The 23,602-nt window shown below is 40.8% G+C and overlaps 1 protein-coding gene across 1 annotated transcript; it reads right to left on the bottom strand.

Moving 5' to 3' along the window:
* Positions 1–16,611: 16,611 nt before the first annotated feature.
* Positions 16,612–17,046, bottom strand: LOC118898259 (putative G antigen family E member 3). The gene is given in 1 exon segment (XM_036858396.1): positions 16,612–17,046. A coding segment is annotated over 1 exon segment (342 nt). The 5' UTR covers positions 16,954–17,046.
* Between the last annotated feature and the right edge of the window lie 6,556 nt (positions 17,047–23,602).

The raw sequence follows: 23,602 nt of genomic DNA, 5'->3' as shown, positions 1-23,602 counted from the left end.
AGTCCCACAAGATTCTTAACTTAATCATACCTGCAAAGTCCCTTCTGCAGTAAGATAGTAAAAATGTTCTGGGAATTACGATGGAGACATCTTTGGGGGGCATTTATTTTGCCTGCCACACCAATAGAGTAAAACTCATTCATTCGTTCAGCACATAGGTACTCATCACGTACTCTATGCCAGGCCTTGTTTCAGTCCCTGGGGTTGCAAACAAATAAAAACAATATCTATTCTTCACATGGCTTTTAGTCTAGGGAAACCTTGAAGGCGGTGGATCTATCTTATGATGGTACTTCGCAAAATGTGTAGGGGAAATGAGAATGTCTCACATTTAACAGTTACCCAAAACTTAGTGCCATTTTGATTGATGGAGAAGCAGAAAATGGATATAGCATGTTACTTGTTAGGTTATGCATACCCTAGGCTTGGGTGTGTAAATCCATGTCAATTAAGTTGAGGTAGTCTTGAAATTGCTCTCCTAATGAGAAACCAATGGGAATCAGACACACAATTTTCAAGTGAGAAAAAGAATGTGGAAGGACAATATTGCATTTTGTTTTCTGCTTAGCACCAAGGCTTTATGTGTACATTGCAAAGATTAGGGATAAAAATTTGCTTTGGACATTGTCTATCCAATAGAGTAAGCTTATTTCATTTACCTTCTCACCCATTGGAATAAACACACTGCTTATTTTGTTTTTGTTTCTTTCACATCTATGCTTTCGATTACTGATTGCCAGGATGACCAGGGACATTATCACATCCTATACACAGAAATAGAAAATGGAATGGGAAGAATGAGCACAGGGATGGGAAGTACCTGCCAGAATTCTTAGAGATATGGGCCTTGGTTGCAGCCTGGAACCAAGGCAAAGCCAGGAAAAGAGAAAAAACCAAAAATAATATTTCCAGGGGTCAAGTCAATCATGTCCTTATTTTGATTCCCTTATCAGAAATGTACAAGAAATATTCCTCTCTAGACCCTATATTTCCTGTCTAATAATTCTACCTGACTCCTTTGAACCCAAGCTTTCTCTCCAGACTTCTTTTCTCTTACGTAGTCTTCCTCCTATATGGCTACTAAGAAGTGAGCTAATCATACCAGGAGGACAGAAGCTAGAAGGGTTTTCCTTCTTTCCAGGTACTTAACAGCATGTTACATGTTTTTGTTGGTTGCGGCCTGGGCTTGTTTGTATTTTGTCTTCTTTAGCTCTGAAAGTACCATAAATGGTGGGAGTGGCCTTCTTAAAATGCAGGAAGTTCACTCTAGCTGCCCTTTTATTTATTCATTATTTTAAAAGATGAGATCTGTGTGAGTTGCTTTGGTTTGTAGAGATCATACAGCTCATTTTGTGAAGTTTGCACTGACATTCTCTCATTCAACAAATATTTATTGGGTACCTACTGTGTGAAAGACAGGTGCAGTGGGGCAGGAGGTAGGGAAGGGAATTCACATTTACTGAGCCGAGTATGTGCATGCACTGCAACCTTCTATGCTTATTTAATTTGCCTAAGAAGTATAAGTCATTATACTCAAAGGTTTCAGTATGGCAGATAGGTTTCTTCTTCTAGGCCAGCTCCAGTTGTCCATCTATAGCACCGCATGGAGAAGGTTTGTGAGGCTAAGCTCAAGCATGATGAGAAAGCATAGTAAGATCAATTAATAGTGTCTGCTGCGAGTGTGAGAGAGGAGAATGGTGACACATATGCCATGTAAACTTTCATTTACTCATTAAACTCTTACTGAATACCAGCCATGTTCTGAGCACCGTGAAGGCATATGTGGATGTAAATGCAATACAAAGCAATGTGTGAGTAATGCCAATGGAGGACCACAAACACATTGAACCAGAGAAGTGTAGAGGAAATGCTCTGGATGGTCAAGAAGTCATCAAGGAACAGCTGTTACATGAACTGAGCCTTGTGTGTCAGTCAGGGTTTCATCAGAGAAGCAGAACCACTATGAGTGTTATGGAATAAGGGATTTATTATAGCAATTAGACATTACGTAACTGTGGGAGGATCTGGGGAAGTAAAATCCAGAAAGTGGAGCTGGAGGATCAGAGATAAAGTCACTAACTAACCTTCCTGAAACACTGGCACTGGTAGATAAGTAGGAATTGCAAGGGAAATCTGGGAAGCCAGGATACATCTAGCTGCTGAGATGGGACCACCAAGGGGAACTGATGGAGAAGCCCATGGAGGTGGTTGACTCTGCGTCTGGTGGTGGGCTGGTGGTCATCAGGGCCAGCAGTTGGGAAGAAGAGCTGGTCATGGAGCAGGGGAAATAAGACAAATTTGAACCTGCTAGCACCACTGTTTTTGTCTCTTGCCGCATCTAATCAAGACTTTAATCTTCCAGAACTCTTGCAAATTCCTCTTTTGGTCAACTCTAACCTGGAAACATACAGGAAAAGAGATCCTGGGAAATGTTATTCTAGCTTAGCCAAGTTTACACAGTTCAAAATATCACACCTCAATAAGTGGGACAAATCTGCATAAGAGAAGGAGTGAACATTGCTTGTGGGGAAGGTTTGTGAGCAAAGTTTTGGAGGTAGGAATGAGTAAGTTAGTGTTTAGGAAATCACGAGTAGATCAGCCTGGATATAGTGAAGGGCTCATGCTGGAAGGTAGTGGAAGATGAGGCTAGAAAGAAACATTGGAATCATTAATTAACAAACTCATTAATTTATTCAACCATTATTTATTGAGCACATATTATCTACCAGGCACTGTACTAGGTGCTAAGACTACAGTGATGAATGAAAGAGTCAGATTTTGGAAGGTTTTGAATGTTAGACTAAAATGCTTGTTCAGTTTTTGACCCATCTCTTGAGAAATAGTGGACTCTTCCAATTGGAACAACTGGTCAGTTGAATTTCTGCCCTTAATTCAACTCAACCAACACTTTAAGCGCCTTCTCTGGGCAAGCTCCTCGCAGGCACAGTATCATTGTCGTCTCAAACTGTGAAATGTGCCTGCACCTGATGATATTGATCAGAGTAGAAGTGTGAGTCACTTCTTTCCCTGGTAATTTTTTAGAATCATTTGTGCTCACATTTTACTTTATGATGTCCTCATTCCACAGCAAAAATACCTGTATCCTTTATTAGGCACTTAAGTAAGACAAAAACATGCAGATTAAATTGCCTAAAACCACTACATTTTTGTTAAAATAAATGTTGTTTCAGAGTTCTGTAAAGATGTTGATGCATAATTCACATCAGCTTATCTTGAGTAATCCGCGGGCTGTGTGCTAGTAAAGTGTAGCACAGCTTAGCGTTGTACCTTTTGCTTGGCATACAGGATCTCATTTCACCCTCACAGAAGCCCTGAAAGGTGGGTACTTTTATTAGCTCAATTTTGCAGAAAAGGAAAGCAAGACTTAATGAGATTAAGTACCCTTCCCAGGATAATATAACTAGTAAGGGGCTGAGCTAAGCATCCCCTCCTCTTAACCACTCCACAGTCAGCAAAGGAGCCACCAACTACTCTAGAGTGTGGCAGCCGTTGACTTAAAGACTCCTCCAGGTGACTCAGGAGGACCATTTTACAGGCAGGAAAGACGGCTAAGAAATATTTCTCATAGTCTTAACAGATACAAGTTGCAGATAAAACATCTATGGAAGGAAATCTGCAAAGAGCAAAGGAGACCTTTGAAGTCCCTGGGCTACCCTCCAATCGCAAGTTGGCATGTGAGCATTTCCTCTAGATTCCAAGATGTAGCCACCTGCAGGTCAGACTCCTCCTTGTGATAGTTGGATAGGTTTGAGCATTGTGTGATGGGTGCTTTGTCTCTTTACAACTAGACCCTATAGTTATTCCTGGATAATGTGGATATGCTGCCATTTCTGCTAAACAGGCAATGTAATGAGGATCTCATTGCATGGCGTGTGTGCCCATGTATGAGAAAGAGCTCTGAATCTTTACAGAGTAAGAATAGAACTGAAACCAAGGACAATGTCTGACCCTTGAAGGGTTTGCCATGGAGTCGGTAGCATTTCCTTCTTTTCATTTCTATTTTACCACTTTCTGCTGCCCTGGATCCTTACTGAAGATTTCTGTCAGCTTGATAGACTCTCTGTATTTCTTGGTACAAAGCCCATTCTCCTCCCTCTGCTGCATCTAGTAATAGAATCCCACATTACTTTGTAGGTCACCAAGCAGCGTTGCATTTAACACTCATAACAGCTTACTGAGGTTGGCAAGGTTAGTAATACTCTTTCTGTAGTACGGAACAGGAAACTGAGGCCAAGAGAGACGAAAAGACTTGCCCAGCTAGTTAATGGCAGAATTAAGACTAGTCCCTGCTTTTTCTGCTCTGCCATGTAAATAACATCAGTCTTGGGAAGGAGAGCACCATAGTTATGAGTCAGATATTTTGTTTTTTAATCAAATTTTCACATGCTGACATCCTGTTTTCTTTTGGACCCATTTAAAATTAATTTGTGGATGGGGACATGAGGTTCTGTTGTGATGGAGAGGGGGTGGACAGGAATCCAAAGTACATAGCCCTATGACCAGTGGGCAGCCTTGTTTACAGCACAGACTCTCCAAACCAAATGTGACAAATGGGCAGAATCTCATAAGTATTCCAGCTCTTCACTTCCCTAGTTTGATTATATTGTACTGGATGGCATTTGGAACTGGGTTCAGGGTGCATATAGCTGTATTATGCAATTTGCTGATACTCAATTAACTGGAGTAGCAACACATTCAGTCTAATGGGGGCCAGACAGAGACTGCATAATTCTTGGGAGCACAAGCTGATTATGCAGTTAAGTGATATGCACTTAAGAGAAGTGCACCACATCTATCTGATCCCATTTCTTCCAGTAGATTCTTCATGGCACTTTCCTCCAGGCTTTCTGCTTTTATGGTCAAATGTATTCTAACCTGTATCCTTTTGAAATGAGAACCTTACAGTTCATACGGAGATTTGAGATTCATTTCTTTTAAAAATCAACCTTTAAAAATCTTAACTCTTGGATGCAAAAATGGATAAGTATATGAGAAAGGAAAGGGGAGAATCTGAGGCTCAGTATGCCTGGGTGTTAAAGATAGGGAACAAAGCCTGAATTGTACAATTTAGGATGCTTTGTTTTTAGTTTCTTTCCTTTTTTTTTTTTTTTTTTGTGAGGAAGTTGTATTTCAAATGCAAACGTGAGATGCATGAAAAGATTTCTTTTTAAAAGCAAAGGTCTTTGCAGTCAGTTTTTTTTTTTAACTTGAAAATGGATATTATAGAAAGGGGACCCTTTTACGAGAAGCTCCAATTAAATGACAGTTCATTGCGTATAGCCAGTTTTAAGTTACTCTGATGATGATGGATTGTTAATTTAATTTGGCAGGTTTTACTGGTTTACTGTGTGCTCGCTGTATGCCCTGGATTGACCTAACTCCTTTGGGGGACCCTCAGAAGTATAAAATATGGCTGGCTGTCCTCAGCCTCCTGGGAGGTCATGACTCATGCATACAAAGTAATTGAGAAACAATAAAACACAGCATATGATTAGGTGTCCAACATGGCTGGTAAACAGAGTAAAAGATAAAAGAAATCAGAAAAGGGAGAAAGTGAACTGAGCTGGGGTTTTTCATCACTAGAGGGAGACAGAGAGAGAAGCGAGGGTTAGCGCTTCACATATATTAGACCAACCAAAACAACTCTGTAAAGGTATACTATTCCCAGTTTACAGATGAAGAAAATGAGTCTCAGGGAGGTTGAGAAACTTGTCCATGATCAACAGGTAGTAGGAAACAGGGTCAGAATTTAGAATCAGTTCTGTGTCCACACTTCCTCCTTGGAGGTGTTCATGCAGAAGGCCATGGCAGACAGGCTGTGGAGGATTCAGACATCTGCTGGGAGAATTAACTGCATGACCAACACTCTCTCTCCCAACCCTGGGGTCCTCTGGTCCGGGAGGATTTCAAGAAGTAGGTAGGTGTTGTGGTCTCAGTTCTGAGGGAACTCCGTCTTATTCCTATAGCAGAAGAGATGCCAGCCTTATAGATACAGCTTTTTCTGAGTTAAATAAATTTCTGCAAGTTCAGCAAAACCAAATGTGGTGATTGAACAAAGAATAGAGTAATTCAGTACTGTGAGACTGTTGTTATAGGCAAGGAAGAGAGGATGATGAAGATTAATTATCAAATTATCATCAAATCCCCTTTCCCTAAAGGTGAAAGTGCTCATGGCCCAGGGATGGGGAGCCAGGTGTGACTGGGCCCAGCTGGGATCAAATTTGTCCCTGTCTTTTAGGTTTATATCAACAGCACTTTGGGGCTTTCTGCCAGTCAATAATTTACTCTTCACCTGTATTAGCTTCCTCTTGCTGTGTAACAAATTATCATTAGCTTAGTGGCTTGAAACAACACCATTTGTTATCTCACAGTTTCTGTGGGTTTGGAGTACCTGCATGGGTTAGTAGATTCCCTTGCTCAGGATCTCACAAGACTGCAATCAAGATGGCGTCAGGGCTTCATTCTCATCTGGAGGCGGGACCAGGGAAGAGTCTACTTCCAAGCTCATTCAGGTTGTTGACAGAATTCAGTTCCTTGCAGCTGTAGGACTCATGGTGGCTTCTTTCTTCAGTGTCAGCTTGCTTTTGGAAAGCACTTTGTAGTTTGCAAATGTTTTTCCATTCTAAAATTAACCACAAATATGCTCTTCTCAGCTAAGGGTTTTATCATTCAAACAGCTGCCCAAACCAAAATCCTGAAGGACACCCTTGATTTCTCAATTCATCAGCAAGTCCTATGGCCTATACCTCCAAAATAAATCCTGAATCCAATAACTAGTTTCCATTTCACTGTTACCATCATTGTCTAAGCCACTGGCATCTCTCACCAAGACTACTGCAATGCCCTTCTCACTGCCCTTCCTGCTTCCCCTCTAGACCTCCCCAAATCCATTCTCCACTAAGCAGCCAGGATGGTCTATTAAAGGTGAAAATAAGATCATGTCACTTCCTTACTCAAAATCTTCCCATGACTTCTCACTGTTATTGAAATGAAATCCAAATTCCTATCCTTCCATGATCTGGCCCCTGCTAACTTCTGATTTTATTTCCTACCACTCTTCCTCCTGGTCATGAACTTTTGGCCACAGACTTCCCCAAGTGAACTCACTGTGCCTGGACCTGCATATGACTGCCTGCTTTTCATTATTCAGGTCTCAGTTCCATGTCATCACTTTACAGAGAACATCCCTGACCACCTTTTGCAAAATAACAACCACCCCTCTGTCTAAAATCATCCTTCATCTCATTACTCGATTTCCTTTTTCTCATAGCACTTATTACTATACAAAAGATCTTCTCCCTTCCTCCCTCCCTCCCACCCTTCCTTCCTTCCTTCCTTCCTTCTTTCCTTCCTTCCTTCCTTCCTTCCTACCTTCCCACCCACCCTCCCTCCCTCTCCTTCCCTCTACCTTTCTGTCTCCTTACTTACGTACCTGTTTTTTACATAATTATTACTTTCTCTTCCTTCTAAAATATAAGCTTCATGAGAGACTTTCAGCACTATGCCTGGCACATAATAGATGTTCAGTAAAAATTTTTAGAATAAATGAACCTTGTAATGAGAGCAAGAAAGGGATTATTAATTCCCATTTTAATGAAAAATATTAGGTCACTTGCCCAAAGTGAAAGTATTGTCCAGTGTTTACCCATGAGCTCTCCAAAGGTCTGGACCATGTTTTATACATTTTTGTATAAATGTATACACAGTCTCTGGTATATAGTCCCTGGGAACAGGACAGAGTAGTGGTTAGTGAGTTTGAGTCCTGACTCTGCCATTTACTGTGTGACCCTGGGCAGGATATTTAACCTCTTTGAGGCATGATTTCCTCATGTGTGAAATAGAAATAAAAATAGTACATACTTCATAGGATTATGAAGATCAACTCAATTAATACATGCAAAGTTGTTAGCTCGGTGTTTGACACATATTGAGGGCTACACACTTTCTGCATTTCTTCTTCTTTTACTTTGGCTCCTTTTTCTCTTTGTAAGCATTGAATTAATTTTGAGCTAAATCATTAAACTTTCTACACTTTTCAAACTGTTTCAAATGAGTCATCTTACTTGTTTTCAGTTTCTCTAATCTCAAGCATGGCTTTTTTCTTGACTTCAGACACAAATGTGAGTGGCATTTGCTCCATGCAAAATAGCAATGTCGACCCAACTGAAAAGGTGCTCCCCCTCCTGGCTATCCTTGAGCTTCATGGTTGAGAGGTGGAGCCCAGATGAAGAGGGATGGAACTGCCAAGGCTAGATAAGGTTTTGCCTTCAATTGTGAGCAGAAATGTTTCAGGCCTTAGGCGGTTTCCAGGGAGTCCAGCTTCGTGCTGGATCTTCAGACTCCTTCTTATTCTGTCAAAATGGAGAGAATGCTCCCTTCCCTCCTCTCCTTTTATCCTCTTTCCTCTTTCTTTTCTCTTTTCTCTCTTTACCCACTCACTGCCATCTTCCCTCTTCTGCTTCCCACATCTAGGTCAACACAATACCTCAAACCAAAACCTGTCTGCTTTTGAGTCTATTTACCAAGCCTCCTGCCAGAGATGCAGCAATGAGAAGCAGGGTTGCAGAACATCAGATGGGAGTCAGGCAGTTCTGTGTGCAAACTCCTGGTTTTGCTGCTTAGTCGCTCTGTGACCTTGGGCAAGTTCTTTAACTTCTTGGTGCCTCTATTTCCTTATTAGTAAAATAAGAATAATAGCTACATCACGGTGTAGTGTGCTTGTGAAGATTTAAGAGATAATCTGTGCATATTAATGAGCACTTAGTCGGTGTCTAAGATATATTAGTTTTATCTCCCATCTCTATGCCCCAACCAAATGGACAGATTTTAATTTCAAATCAGTTTCAAATCAGATTTGAAGAGTTTTTGGTTGTCTATTCATTTTTTAATGTAAAGTTGATTATTTTATTGCTAATTTGAAAACAAATGACTTTATATTGGAAAAAAAAAACCCTTACTTACTGCAAAAGTAAGAGTCAACCTAATGTTCACAGCAACTTTCTTCATAATAGCCAAAGACTAGAAGTAACCAAAACGTTCTTCAATAGGTGAATGGATAAACTGTTGTTATAGCGTAGCCAGACAATGGAATACAATGGAAATCAGCAATTAAAAGGAATGAACTATAAAAAAAAAAAGGAATGAACTATAAATGCACACAGTAAGATGGGTGAATCTCAAAAACATTATGTTGAATGAAAGAAGACACACACAAAAGGGTACATACTGTATGATTCTATTTATATGAAATGTTAGAAAAGACAAATATAATCTATAATGATAGAAAGCAGATGAGTGGTTGTCTGGAGCCAGAGGTGGGAGTGGGGATTGACTGGCACAAAGAAAGGTTTTTGTATGATGGAACCTCATCCAAAATTGATTTTGGAGGTGGTTATGAGTGTATTACTTGTCAAAACTCATGGATATGTAAAATTAAAGTGGATGCATTTTACCTTATGTCAACTCTACCTCAATAAAACTGATTTAGAGAAATAAGAATCAAGAGAAACCAACAATTTGGATAACTCACACTTGATAAGTACCTGGTAACAGTGATTTTTCCTTTAATATCTATCATCTAAGGAAAAAGGGAAAAAAGTCCTTTGTTGTACAGATATTCTAGTAAGAGGTATTAGCCACTCCTTGGAATGAGGAGGAGTTTAGGGTGTAGAGTGTTATGCTTTCATGGTTTGGGAAGGAGAACATCTGTTGTCTCCCATCAGCTTTGTTCCTTTGTTCCCAGAGGGTATGGGGTGTGTTGTATTACTTTATAAAGCCTTCTCAAGTTCTGCCCATCTTCTTTCGCTCCCCCCCACTTTTCCCCTTTCCTTTTCTTTCGTTCTTTGTATTTCTTTGCCTGCCAAGTTCTGTGAGGTTCTGAATCACAGAAAAACAGATCACCTCACATTAGTCTGAAAAGCCAGGTTCAAACAGGAAAAGTAAGCAGGAAAATTTCAGGCAATTGTCTCGAGATAATCCAAGACAAAGTTCTGCTTTTTGCCTTGTTCTCATAATAATCTGGGTTTCTTTGCCTGAATAATTAAAGCTAATTCTTCATTACTCTCCTCATCTGTGCCAGTGGAGAAACATGGTGAGTTCATGGGTTTTGGAATTTGTAGATCAGAAAGAATGCTTACAAAATATAGAAACACTTTGGAATTACTTGCAGTAAACATATTTTTAAAAGAAATGATTAAAAAAATTCTCATTGTAAAAGGCCCAGAAATAATCATGTTAACTCTTTGGTGAGTATCTCTCGTTTATTTTCTATATTTTTGTTACTTATATTTTAACATAAATACATCATGCTTTGCAACTTGCCTTTTTCAGTTTCTAATATGCTTAGAAATTGTTCATATCTATACATAGATGAAGTTGAACCATGTGAAATTGCTATTTCTGTAGATCTAAACAAGAAGGAATTGGCAGTTTCATATAGTTAACCTAATACATCTACTCCAGTATTTTAATGTCTACATAGTATTGCATTGTACGGTTGTATCATAATTTTAAAAAATCATTCACCTATTGATGGACATTTAGGTTGTCTCCATTTTATTTTCCTAATAATATGTATACATACATAAATATCTTTGCATTTATATGTATATCTTTGTATGTGTGTACACACATACACACACATAATCTTTTTACATATCTATCAGTATTTCTGTAGAATAGATTGAATAGATTCCTAGGTGTATAGCTGTGGTCAAGGGGTTTACACATTTCACATTTTGATCATTGTTTCCAAAGTGTCCTCTAAAATGACTTGTAACAATTTATACCCCCCCAAAATGTCCTTTCCCCCTACACTCTCAATAATCTGATGGGTGAATTGGTTTTTGAAGCATTCTGAAATTAGCTATTTTTTAAAACATTTTTATTGGAGTATAATTGCTTTACAATGTTGTGTTAGTTTCTGCTGTATAACAAAGTGAATCAGCTATATGTATACATATATCCGCATATCCCCTCCCTCTTGCATATCCCTCCAACCCTCCATATCCCACCCCCCTAGGTGGTCACAAAGCACTGAGCTGATCTCCCTGTGCTATGCAGCTGCTTCCCATTAGCTATCTATTTTACATTTGGTAGTGTATATATGTTAATGCTACTCTCTCACTTTGTCCCAGCTTACCCTTCCCCCTCCCCTTGTCCTCAAGTCCATTCTCTATGTGTGCGTCCCTATTCCTGTCCTGCCCCTAGTATCATCAAAACCTTTTTTTTTTTTCTTTAGATTCCACATATATGTGTTAGCATACAGTATTTGTTTTTCTCTTTCTGACTTCACTCTGTATGACAGACTCTAGGTCCATCCACCTCACTACAAAGAGTTCAGTTTTGTTTCTTTTTATGGCTGAGTAATATTCCATTGTTTATATATGCCACATCTTTATTCATTCACCTGTTGATGGACACTTAGGTTGCTTCCATGTCCTGGCTATTGTAAATAGTGGTGCGATGAACATTGTGGTACATGACTCTTTTTGAATTATGGTTTTCTCAGGGTATATGCCCAGTAGTGGGACTGCTGGGTCATATGGTAGTTCTGTTTTTAGTTTTTTAAGGAACCTCCATACTGTTCTCCATAGTGGCTGTATCAATTTACATTACCACCAACAGAGCAAGAGGGTTCCCTTTTCTCCACACCCTCTCCAGCATTTATTGTTTGTAGATTTTTTGATGATGGCCATTCTGACTGGTGTGAGGTGATACCTCATTGTAGTTTTGATTTGCATTTCTCTAATGATTAGTGATGTTGAGCATCCTTTCATGTGTTTGTTGGCAATCTGTATATCTTCTTTGGAGAAATGTCTATTTAGGTCTTCTGCCCATTTTAGGATTGGGTTGTTTGTTTTTTTGATATTGAGCGGCATGGGCTGCTTGTATATTTTGGAGATTAATCCTTTATCAGTTGCTTCGTTTGCAAATATTTTCTGCCATTCTGAGGGTTGTCTTTTCATCTTGTTTATGGTTTCCTTTGCTGTGCAAAAGCTTTTAAGTTTCATTAGTCCCCATTGTTTATTTTTGTTTTTATTTCCATTTCTCTAGGAGGTGTGTCAAAAAGGATCTTGCTGTGATTTATGTCATAGCGTGTTCTTCCTATGTTTTCCTCTAAGAGTTTTATAGTGTCTGGCCTTACATTTAGGTGTTTAATCCATTTTGAGTTTATTTTTATGTATGGTGTAAGGGAGTGTTCTAGTTCCATTCTTTTACATGTAGCTTTCCAGTTTTCCCAGCACCACTTATTGAAGGGGCTGTCTTTTCTCCATTGTATATTCTTGCCTCCGTTATCAAAGATAAGGTGACCATATGTGCGTGGGTTTATCTCTGGGCTTTCTATCCTGTTCCATTGATTTATATTTCTGTTTTTGTGCCAGTACAACGCTGTCTTGATTACTGTAGCTTTGTAGTATAGTCTGAAGTCAGGAAGCCTGATTCCTCCAGCTCCGTTTTTCTTTCTCAAGATTGCTTTGGCTATTCGGGGTCTTTTGTGTTTCCATACAAATTGTGAAATTTTTTGTTCTAGTTCTGTGAAAAATGCCATTGGTAGTTTGATAGGGATTGCATTGAATCTGTAAATTGCTTTGGGTAGTAGAGTCATTTTCACAATGTTGATTCTTCCAATCCAAGAGCATGGTATATCTCTCCATCTGTTCGTATCATCTTTAATTTCTTTCCTCAGTGTCTTATAGTTTTCTGTCTCCCTAGGTAGATTTATTCCTAGGTAGTTTATTCTTTTTGTTGCACAGGTAAATGGGAGTGTTTCCTTAGTTTCTCTTTCACATTTTTCATCATTAGTGTATAGGAATGCAAGAGAGTTCTGTGCATTAATTTTGTATCCTGCTACTTTACCAAATTCATTGATTAGCTCTAGTAGTTTTCTGGTAGCACCTCTAGGATTCTCTAAGTATAGTATCATGTCATCTGCAAACAGTGACAGCTTTACTTCTTCTTTTCCAATTTGAATTCCTTTTATTTCTTTTTCTTCTCTGACTGCTATGGCTAAAACTTCCAAAACTATATTGAATATAGTGGTGAGAATGGACAACCTTGTCTTGTTCCTGGTCTTAGAGGAAATGTTTTCAGTTTTTCACCATTGAGAACGATGTTGGCTGTGGGTTTGTCATATATGGTCTTTATTATGTTGAGGTAAGTTCCCTCTATGCCTACTTTCTGGAGGGTTTTTATCATAAATGGTGTAGAATTTTGTCAAAAGCTTTTTCTGCATCTATTGAGATGATCATATGGTTTTTCTCCTTCAATTTGTTAACATGCTGTATCACATTGACTGATTTGCGTATATTGAAGAATCCTTGCATTCCTGGGATAAACCCCACTTGATCATGGTGTATGATCCTTTAAATGTGCTGTTGGATTCTGTTTGCTAGTATTTTGTTGAGGATTTTTGCATCTATGTTCATCAGTGATATTGGCCTGTAGTTTTCTTTCTTTGTGACATCTTTGTCTATTTTTGGTATCAGGGTGATGGTTGAAATTAGTTATTTTATTCAGTAAAAGATGTAAGAAAGACCTACCTTGTGCCCAGCTCTGTGCTAAACCTTAGAAGTAAATACGTGCATAATTAATATGGTCACTGCCCTCACAGTGTGTGTGTGCTGACTGGTGAAATGACTAATACACACACACACACACACACACACACACACACACACAGTGGCAATGATTTCATTTTCATGATTACCAATCATCTCTAGCAAGATTAACTGAAAATACACCAACTGCCTACGCTGAGGGTCCACTGGAGTCAGAAAGAACAAGTGTCATGCTGGCTCCACCACTTACTATCTGCATGACCTGAGTTTCTTTATTTGTAAAATGGAGATAATAATTGTAGTGCCCTACTATTAATAGTAGTATAATAGTAGGGTGGTTGTGAAGATTAAATGTACAATGCAAAGCACAGTGCCCAGCCCTTAGTAAGGACTCTGCGAATGTTAGCTACTGCCATTTGCCTTCATTTCAAGAGCACCAGCTTCATGTGCCTATTGCTATGCCTCTTCTAATGTGGCATTAAGTACTGAATAAAAAATATTTCTTACGTGGTATGTCTAGCCCTGGGGAGACAGGGACTATCACTTCCCTCATTTTGAACATTATACTTCTATTAGTACAACCTGGTTGCTAAGGTTTCTACTCTAAGGTTATTTTATTCTAAGAACTTTAAACATTGCCTGCATCCTCAAACAGAGGGATTGATCATTGCTATTTTGCAAAACCCCAGTTCTTGATGAAAGAATGGCCATTTCAATTACCAGTATGTTTTAGAAGGAAGATGGTAAGGGACAACACTGTAGATATTTTTAACCAAAATAGAATCGTGCAAAGTTAAGCTATGGAGACATTTACCCATAACAGACAAATTTCCTGCATTTATTATTAATGTTTCAGAAAAATACTGTTTTCTTCCAGATATGTAAATTTTGTGTTCACTGTGGTAGCATAAGTAGGTTGGTGGAAAAGTGCCTAGTCCATTATGCATGACCATGAAAGTACTGTAGTCCATAAACATGCAGCTTCCTTCTCTAATACATTTATTAAATCTGTACCAATTAGTTGCCTGTTCGATGTTCAGGAGGCTGCTCAACGGAAGCTGTGAGAAAAGATCAGAGAAATGTCAACAGTTGACAATCTAACAAGAGGCCATTGTCCCCTCTGGAAACTCATTAAGGGGAAGGACTTGGGTGCATATAAATAGCCTTTCGAAGGAGGCACCTCCATCAGCTGCTGAGGATACCCTGACGACGTGGACAGGTCTGGATAGATAAGTAGCAGCAAGGACATTGCTAAAATGCCACTCAAAGGCAGCACTGCAACCATCCAGCACACTCAGACCGAGGTTTTCTGTGTTGGAATTCCTTTGACACTACTTTTTGTAATCAGTACGTGGTTCAGAGGCTACCTAGAATAAGCTTCCTGTTCTCTCCCCAAGGGTCCTAACCTAATAATGGTCACTGGACTCCTTTGACCATCTGATGAAGTTCTAGTCTCTTTGCCCTGAGAAATAGTCCTACATATATATACACCTAGGATTTTGCATATAATCTTTGGGGTTTCATAGATGCCCCAGAAGTTCCATGAGCCCTGGATTAAGAAACCCTGCTCTGTGCTTTTTTTTTTTTAATCCTTTACTCCCAGAAGTGAACTGGTAGTTTTTCCTTTTCAGGATGAATGTCTACTGATCTCCCCTACATCCCACAGATTCTAGCCTTCCTTCAAGCCCAGTTCTTGTTCACACCCTAGTGCTCTGAACTCTTAGGGCACTTGGAGTTGGTAACAACTTAGTACCCAATTATGTCTAGGACATCCTGAGTCTATCACTTACATGGCATTTAGATATTCATCCTTTCAATACATATTTAATGAGTGCCTACTATGTGCCAGGCACTGTTCCCAGACAATGATTAAATTGTATTAAAATCAGGATCATATAACACAACTTGCCAACTACCCCACTAGACTGTTTGTCCTCAGCAGCAAGGACCAGATCTCCCACCTTGCCCCATCTTTTTCTCTTGCCTATTCCCACTCATCTGCAAGGGCTCCGTTCAAATGTCCTCTCTCCTGGGCTGGGTTAGGAAATCCTCTTCAGTACTCCTCTGGCACCCTGTGCTTACCACTGTTAAAACTCTTGCTGCATTGTTTTGAAGTCATCTGTTTCCATGTCCGTTTCTCCCACTGTGCTTTCGTCCAGGGCAGGGTCTTACACTCAGAGCCTGGAAATGGTAAAACTCAAAATATTTGTGGAATATCTAAGCTTTCTCTCACCTCCAGGCCTTCAAACATGCTGTTCCCTCTACCTAAAATATTCTTCCTTCTTTATTGTTTGCAAATTCCTATCAGCTTAAACATCACTTCCTCAGGAAAGCTTTTTTTTTTTTTGATTCCTAGGTGAAATTAGGTCCCCTCACAAAATGCTCCCCCAAAGACTTTGAACATCCATTAATATTGTATTTCACTGTGATTCCTTGTTTAATATTTATATTCATTGTTAGAATATCAGCTTCATCAGGGCCGGGGCCATGGCTACCTTATTTTCCCCTCTATAGCAAAGGACTAAAACATTGTATAGTCCTTTACTATTCAAAGAGTAGTTCAGGGACAAACAGCACTGGCATTCCTTGGGAACTTGCTGGAGATGTAGAATCTCAAGCCTTACCCCAGACCTTTGGAAACAGAATCTCCAGGTGATCTCCATACACATTAAGGCTTGAAAAGCAGTGGTCTACTACAAATACATTCAATAAATACATGCTGAATGAATAACAAGTGTTGAACTGAACAAAATGGAACCAATTCAGCCTTGGTACCCCTGTTGTCCAGCACAGAGCCTGGCTCAAAGAAGGCACTCAGTAAGTGTCTGAGGAACAAATATTTTCTTCTATTCATCCATATTCACTGTGTTTTCTTGTAACTAGCTTGTAAGCCAAACTTTGGGGGCCAGGGTCCTATTTTGGCCTTTTTTCCTTTTTCCTTTTTTTTTAAGTTGTAAAACTTTATTGAGAGATGGTTAGCAGTCAAATTTCCAACATAAGGACAGCATGCTTGGCTTCAGTCTGTCTTTGTTTAAATCTGTGGTTGTCCTTCACCAGCTTCTGGCATTTTAACAGGCTCTAGACTTGGTAGAATCTCCTTCTTGACATCAGGACCACCTCCAGGCTCATCCACAGTCTCCAAGAGAACCAGTTTCTATTGATCAGCTTCCATATCAGCCCTTTGAGCTACAGATGCTTCTTCATCTTCAATGTCATAAGCAGGTATAATATCCTGACTCTCAGTTTGTGGTTCTTCTAGGTGAGGTTGTTTATCACTGGGCTGCTGAGCAACCAGAGGTCTAATCGGCTGGGAAGACTCTCCGTCATTTCTTCTTCCTGCAGATTTGGATTTTGCTCTTACATGCCCACTCATATTTCCCAACTTAACTCCCAGGAGTATTGCTATGAGGATCTATTGGCTGAGTTTCATTCAGCAAGGAAGAATCCAAATGGCAGGAACACGATCTGCCCTGCACAGCTACTGTTGGTCTTTTTTCTTACCTCTATATCTTCTAAGTCTGCACCATATGCATGGTAAGTACTCAATAAAAACTTGAAGCTAACCTGATACTTCAAGTTTAAGTAATACATCATCCACCAGATTGGATTCAAGGTAGCTGGTTTGAAGGGTGGGGTGTGTGTGAAGTGACCAGGGACATTTTCAGTTGTTTGAGACCCTCAAGCCCAGAGAGCTGTGCTTTGAGTCTCATTCCTCATCTCCATATGGAACATCCCACGTAGGATAACAAAATGGAGAGGCTAGAGCCATTTAGTTATCTATAGGCTAGAGAACTTTGCTTTCTGGCTTTCACTCTTTTCTCAGGACACTGTTTGGTTTGAAGAGGCCTAATGATGCTACTTACAAAAGCAAAAACACTGAAACAGATCCTTCTGAGTAGTATGTCTAGTATAATTGCCTCTTCCAGATTTTCTCAAGGAAAAATAATTTGCTTTTTGGCATTTGGTCTTAGTATTAGGACAACTTACAGACTGTGGGCAAAGGCTTTGTGAAAACAGGCATATTGATACATAAGGTTAGGCTTTTTTTTTAACGAGGTGAAAATAAAATTTGGATTTAAAAATTATATTACTGCGTCTAGTGAATACTCTTGATGTTTCAGGAGAACGTTGCACTGAGTTAAACTCAGCAGATACTTCTTGAGCACCTCTTGAGTTTGGTGGTGCAGATTCAATCTTTGACCTTGAGGAGTTTTGGTCTAGAGAGGAGATTGTGTCTTGAATTTTTTTTTTAAATCTATTTATTAGGCTGTCAAATCTAAGAGATTGTGGCAAGAATTTATGTTTGTTTAACGCTGTGGGACTTTAGAAAGAAGAATTGGAACCCTGGAATCCTGGAGCCTTTGACCTTTAAATTGTAGATCACAAACTTTCCAAAATAGTTTAAAGATTATCCTGCGATGGAGAGTCACCATGAAATGAATGGCCATCAAAGGCCATCAAAGTCTCTCTGACTCTTCCCCTGCCTGCTCTGTGAGAGTTTCCACCATCTCAATTCCTTCCAGGTAGACCTGGAAGTTTTCAAGGATGTTCTCATATGTACTCTACCTACTGGTCCTTGGTTACTCGGTGGTGGCCACCATTTTGGTCCTATCCTTCTCGAACTTCTTGCTATGAATCTTTTTTCATGACAGAAGTTGGTGCCCTGGGTGACCAAAGACACTCTAGTTACAGGTCACCAAAAACCCACACAGCCAGCTAGTATGTATGGCCATGCCTCTGTCAGCACCTCCACCAATTCTAATGCTGCCACCCACTCTGTCTACGGATATGGTCCACACCTTTCCTCTCCTTCCCTGCCTGTGGCGAAAAGGCTCTAAAACAAAACCAGAGCACACACCTGGATCCAGTTAGCAATCTGTTCAGGAGCCAAGTAAACAAGGAATTTCTGAGTCACAGCCTTTCTGTCCCCCACTTCATGTCTTCTGCTTGCTACCTCATCAGCCAAGAGATGCCTGACATGAGAAGCTCGATCTTTGCTTCAGACGTTCCCATTTTTGCTCTCATTCACCATCCCCCCCGGGAGGAACCAATTTAACTCCAAATAAATTAAGGGAATCTATCCTGTAGGTGTGTTTGTAATAAGGCATATGCCTATGCTCCCCACACCCCCAAAATTAGCCCAGAGAAACACTCCCTTTCTCCCTACAGTCAGCTCTGTCTGCCAAGGAGAAGCAGATTTCCTGAGGCTGTTTGTCCTAGACCTTCCCGTTCCCAGTGGGGGCCTGGGCTGGCTCGCTTTATTGTCTGCCTTAGAAAGAACAGTCTGGGTTGGTCAAGAGGTTAAGAATCCCAACCTTATACCCAGCACACAAAGCAGTTAGGAGCCCAGGCTTTGGTAGCAAGATCCTGGCCCTGCCACTTTTTATCCACTCTGACCTTCCCCTTATCTGTAAAATGGGGAGATCCTTGTGACAGAGGGGAGCACTAAGTAAGATTGTATATATAGTGTTTGGCTTTGAATCACAATAATCACTCAGTTATTGGTTGCTACTAATAAAAATGAAAATAGCTAAGTGGTTTCCTTTTAATAGCAAGACATGTGATAGTAGTGTTTTCACATGTCTTCCTGCCTCTGGCTTCTTATTCTCTGCAATCCGTTTCCATTCAGCTGCTAGATTCATCCCCCCAGAACATTTTGATCACATTATTCCCCCATGTGAAAATGTTAGACGGCTTCCCATTACTTACAACTAAAGTCTGAAGTCCCCCTCTTTGCACTCAAGGCGCTTTGATCTGGCCCCAACAAAACATTACCTCCTTTTCTCCACTACTCCTCTTCACACCTCCTCCACTTCAATTAAAATAAACTCCTTACATACACCCACACCCTGCACACTGTTTGTCCTTTTATCCAGAATCCAGATCTTCTCTCTTCTTAGCGCTTGGCTCAAGTGCCACCTCTTCCACCAAGCCTTCCCCAGCCCCTAGTAAACCCCATAACTCTTTATGAGCTTTGGGGCACTTATCCTTTGTCACGACACAAGAATCTGCATAAACTTTGTGCTTCAAATTTATACATACGTCTCCCATATCAGATGATTAATGATGATATCTGCCTGATTCATCTCCATATTCCTAAGCCAAGGTTTCTTAACCTCACTACTATTGACATTTTGGGCTACATAATTCTTCGTCGTGGCGGGACGTCACATACACTGTAGGCTGTTTAGCAGCACCCCTGGTCTCCACTCACTAGATGCCAATAGCATTCCCCCCACCCCTGGTTGTGACAACCAAACTTGTCTCCAGACATTGCCAGATGTCCCCTGGAGGCCAAAATCACCCCCAGTTGAGAACCATTGCCTTAGACCAAGCTTGGAGGCCTGAATATGGATGGTTCTGAGTAAGTGCTTATGAAAGAAAAGAAGGAGTTTGGCTTAGGTCCTTTTGAATTTAAACAGTAGTGGAACCTACAATTAATAATATTATTTCAGTAATTGAAAATAAAAGTATAGAGTTCCCATGAGAACTAAGAACTAGAGATGGAGATTTGAATGCCACCAGCATGGAATCAGCCAATAGGTATCTATTGTGTAACATAACGTTTAGGAGTGTGGAGTCAGGTAGGAGTTGGGTTCCAATACTGGCCTCACCACTGTGTCACTGTAGGTGAGTACCTTAATGTCTATGAGCTTCTGTTCTCTCATTCTGTAAAATGGGGATAATAATTGTCACCCTCATGGGGTTGCTATTAGGATAAATTAGATAACGCACTTAAAGTGGTTAATAGAGAGCCTGGAATGTAGTACGCACTTAATAATAGCACAAAAAAGCTATTATTAATACTGTGATTATTATTGTAATAATGATTCATGTCTAATCCTTTTGGAGGTCATGACAGTATTATTTATTTCCATCTTATAGATGGCTTGTGGTTACAATCTGGATCTTCTGATCTCCAACTTTCACTACATCATCATTTATCTGACAATGCAAATGGAGTCTCATTTACAGGAAGAATCTTCACTTTTTTTAAAATTTGGAAACTGAGTGCTAACTGCCTACAGCAAAAATTCTTTTTCAATTGGTAAATATCATCTTCGTCTATAACTATCATTGGGAAATTCAATAACTGCTTATTAAGCACTTTGGATAAGTAGATGTGCTAGATATTGGATATAAGACACCTGGTTTGCTAAAACACAGCACCTGCCTGTTTGTAGCTTACAAACCTGCAAGCTCAAAGATTCTGTCCTTTAGGCTTTAAAAAAATGGATTCATAAGTTTAGCAACCAGTGGGCACCAGCTCCAGGCAGCACTTGATTTTTGGAGTAAAGCAGCACGAGCGGCTGCCTTGGCCCCTTGCAGAAGCCTAGACAGAAGCTCAGGGACAGGACAACAGGTAGGTGGGGAAGCCAATTTCCGCCTGAGCGAGCCAATCGGCTAAGCGTATCCGTGCAGGTCAATCCACAGTCTGGCAGAATAATTCTCTTGCCTTAGAAAACAAACACCAGAGAGAAGGTCAGGAAAATTTAGCCCCGAACCAGTTCTATCACCAACAAACTGGTTGACCCAGGAGAAAAAAAAAACCTCTCCCAGCCTCTGTTTACTCATTTCAAATTCAGGGCATCAGATGAAATGAGTGGTACTTAATTAGTGCTACCCATATTGGAGGTGGAACACTGGAATAGTGTAGATGGTGCAGGATTTTTTTTTTTTTTAAAGCAATTACAGCCATTAACAAAATGCCTGACAACTCATAAATATACCTTGGGGGGGTGGGGGGGAAGCGTTTGTTATCACATTAGATCGCTGTTGTTTAACCGAGTGTTTATCCAGTGGGTTAGATTCATTTGTTCATTCATTCATTCAGCAGTTGGGCACACTGGCTATGTCATGGGCCTGGACTGGGAATAGAAACTGCCCTTGTCCTCAGATGGGGCTTACATGTAACCAGTGAAATCAATCATAGGTTACAGGAGGAGGCACGGAGTCTTTTTTCCTCCAAATACGAATCCCTGGGCTGAATCTGATATGCCGCTGTGGACCTGGTGATGGAGATCCCTACCTCCCGACTCCTTACCGCCAGCTCCTTACACCCCTTTCCCACTGGCTGGAAAATTCTCCAGCAGTTGTCCGAGTCGCCGACACCCCTGGTTTCCGCGGCAGCAGAGGGATCTGCTTCGAGTGCCTTCGGATTCCTGTAGGTGGAGCCAAACCCCCTGACTGAGAGGCTGCGGCCCGCTCCCTCCGCAGCCCCCGGCGGGCACTTAATCCACCTCCTTCCCTCTCTCTCCTTCTCTCTTGTGCGGTCCCTTCCACATCCCCACCAACCGAGTGCGTCGGAGGGGAAATCGTGCCAGACTTTGGAGACGGCTGCCAGGTTTCTCTCAAGTCTTGGCTTAACAAAGGAAAGCAAATTACAAAAATGGAAATTTTCAAACCAGCGTTCAGTGGTATTCAGATCGACGTTTGGGTAGCGCACAGGCACAGACCGCATTCGTGCTATTTTGTGATTAAAATGATACCGAAAATACCTCCTTGCTTGGGTTTTCTTCTTCCAAAACGACTTCTTTCCCTCTTCGAATTTCCCTTTCTTCGGAGAGCGGCAGCCCCTGGCCACTCTAGAACTGTTAACATCTGTGGAAACCTTGCCTCTGCTGACTTTTTTCTGAAGAGTTGAACTTTTAAAATGCCTGCGCTTTGCAGCCTGGAGAAATCCAGATAAAGAAGTTTCTAGGCACTTTCCCAGGGACTCCTGCGTTTCGTGTGGGGAACTCCGAGTTCTATGACAGAGCATAAATCGTCTTTCCATTTCATCTCCATGCGCGGACAACACCTGAATGTGAAACTTGCCAGAAACACATGCTACCTTGTTCTCCCCTCAACTTGAATGGTGTGATCTGTCTCATCCTTAAAAAATGGTTTTAAAGTGGCCGCTGAGTTGGGTCTTGAATGATCTTACTTCACGGTGAAGTTTTTTTAAAAAAAAAAAAGCTTGATCATATCTCCTTGCTAATTTTTGTTGTTGCTAGACAGGCCTTGTCCCAAGTGGGTTTGTGAGAAAGGCGCTCCCATTGTTTGTTGCCCCCCAGACTGTACCATTTCTTTCCTTGGAAGCTTTGTCTCCTTCTTACACAGCTGTGTTTGCGGTGCCTGGAGACAGGTGGGGGGAGCAGCCTCCAGGTCCAAGCTGCCAATTCTCTCTCTAAGGACTGTCTGAACAGCTATTAAAATTTAAAGATCATACACAAACACACACACACACATTTTTTTTGGTGGCAGTCACTCACTACATCTGACTGTTGTGTAGGGACAGCTGTACCAATTAGCCAGACTGAGACTAGAAGTCACAGCCATTCTATTGTCTGTATTCTCCAGTCCACAGAAGCATTACCTTGGGCCATGGCCACGTCTTTCTTTCTTTTATTTATTTATTTTTTTGGCCACACGGCATGAGGGAATCTTAGTTCCCTGACCAGGGATTGAACCCATACCCCCTGCAGTGGAGGCTCATAGTCCTAACCACTGGACTACCAGGGAAGTCCGACGGTCACATCTTTCTAGGCACTTTCAAGGCTACGCGTCCTGTAGCCTTGGCCCGGTGATGGGACTGATTATGATTGTGGGAGAAAGGACCACTCATCTCAATACGTAAACATGGGCAATCTTCAGGCACTAGTCACAGTAAGAGGTCTTTGTTGGTTGGGGCCCACACAAAAGAGAATTCTCTACCCGGGTCAAATGAGAGCAGATAAGTCAGACTAGACTGGTAGTGTTTTTCAGACTTTGGAATGGAAGGATGACTTTTCCAGACTGGGTCAGACACCCTATGGTTTCACCCTGAGGACTCTAGCTCTGAGTACCCCGTCCTCTTTAGGACCCTCGTGCCTTGGCTTGTGCTCTTACCTCCTCTTGGAATTTCTCCCCTGCTCTACTTAGCAAACTCTTGTCTTTCAAGACTTCTCAAATGCAACCCCTCTGAAGTCTTTCATAGCCATGCCCATGTGCCAGTCCCCCTGTAGAATTAATCATTCTGTGGTCTGTTTAGTATAATTCTA

This window comes from Balaenoptera musculus, chromosome 1, assembly GCF_009873245.2.
Source record: "Balaenoptera musculus isolate JJ_BM4_2016_0621 chromosome 1, mBalMus1.pri.v3, whole genome shotgun sequence".
Taxonomy (NCBI): Eukaryota; Metazoa; Chordata; class Mammalia; order Artiodactyla; family Balaenopteridae; genus Balaenoptera; species Balaenoptera musculus.
Note: the sequence above shows the minus strand (reverse complement) of the source record. Positions and strands in the feature narration are given on the sequence as shown.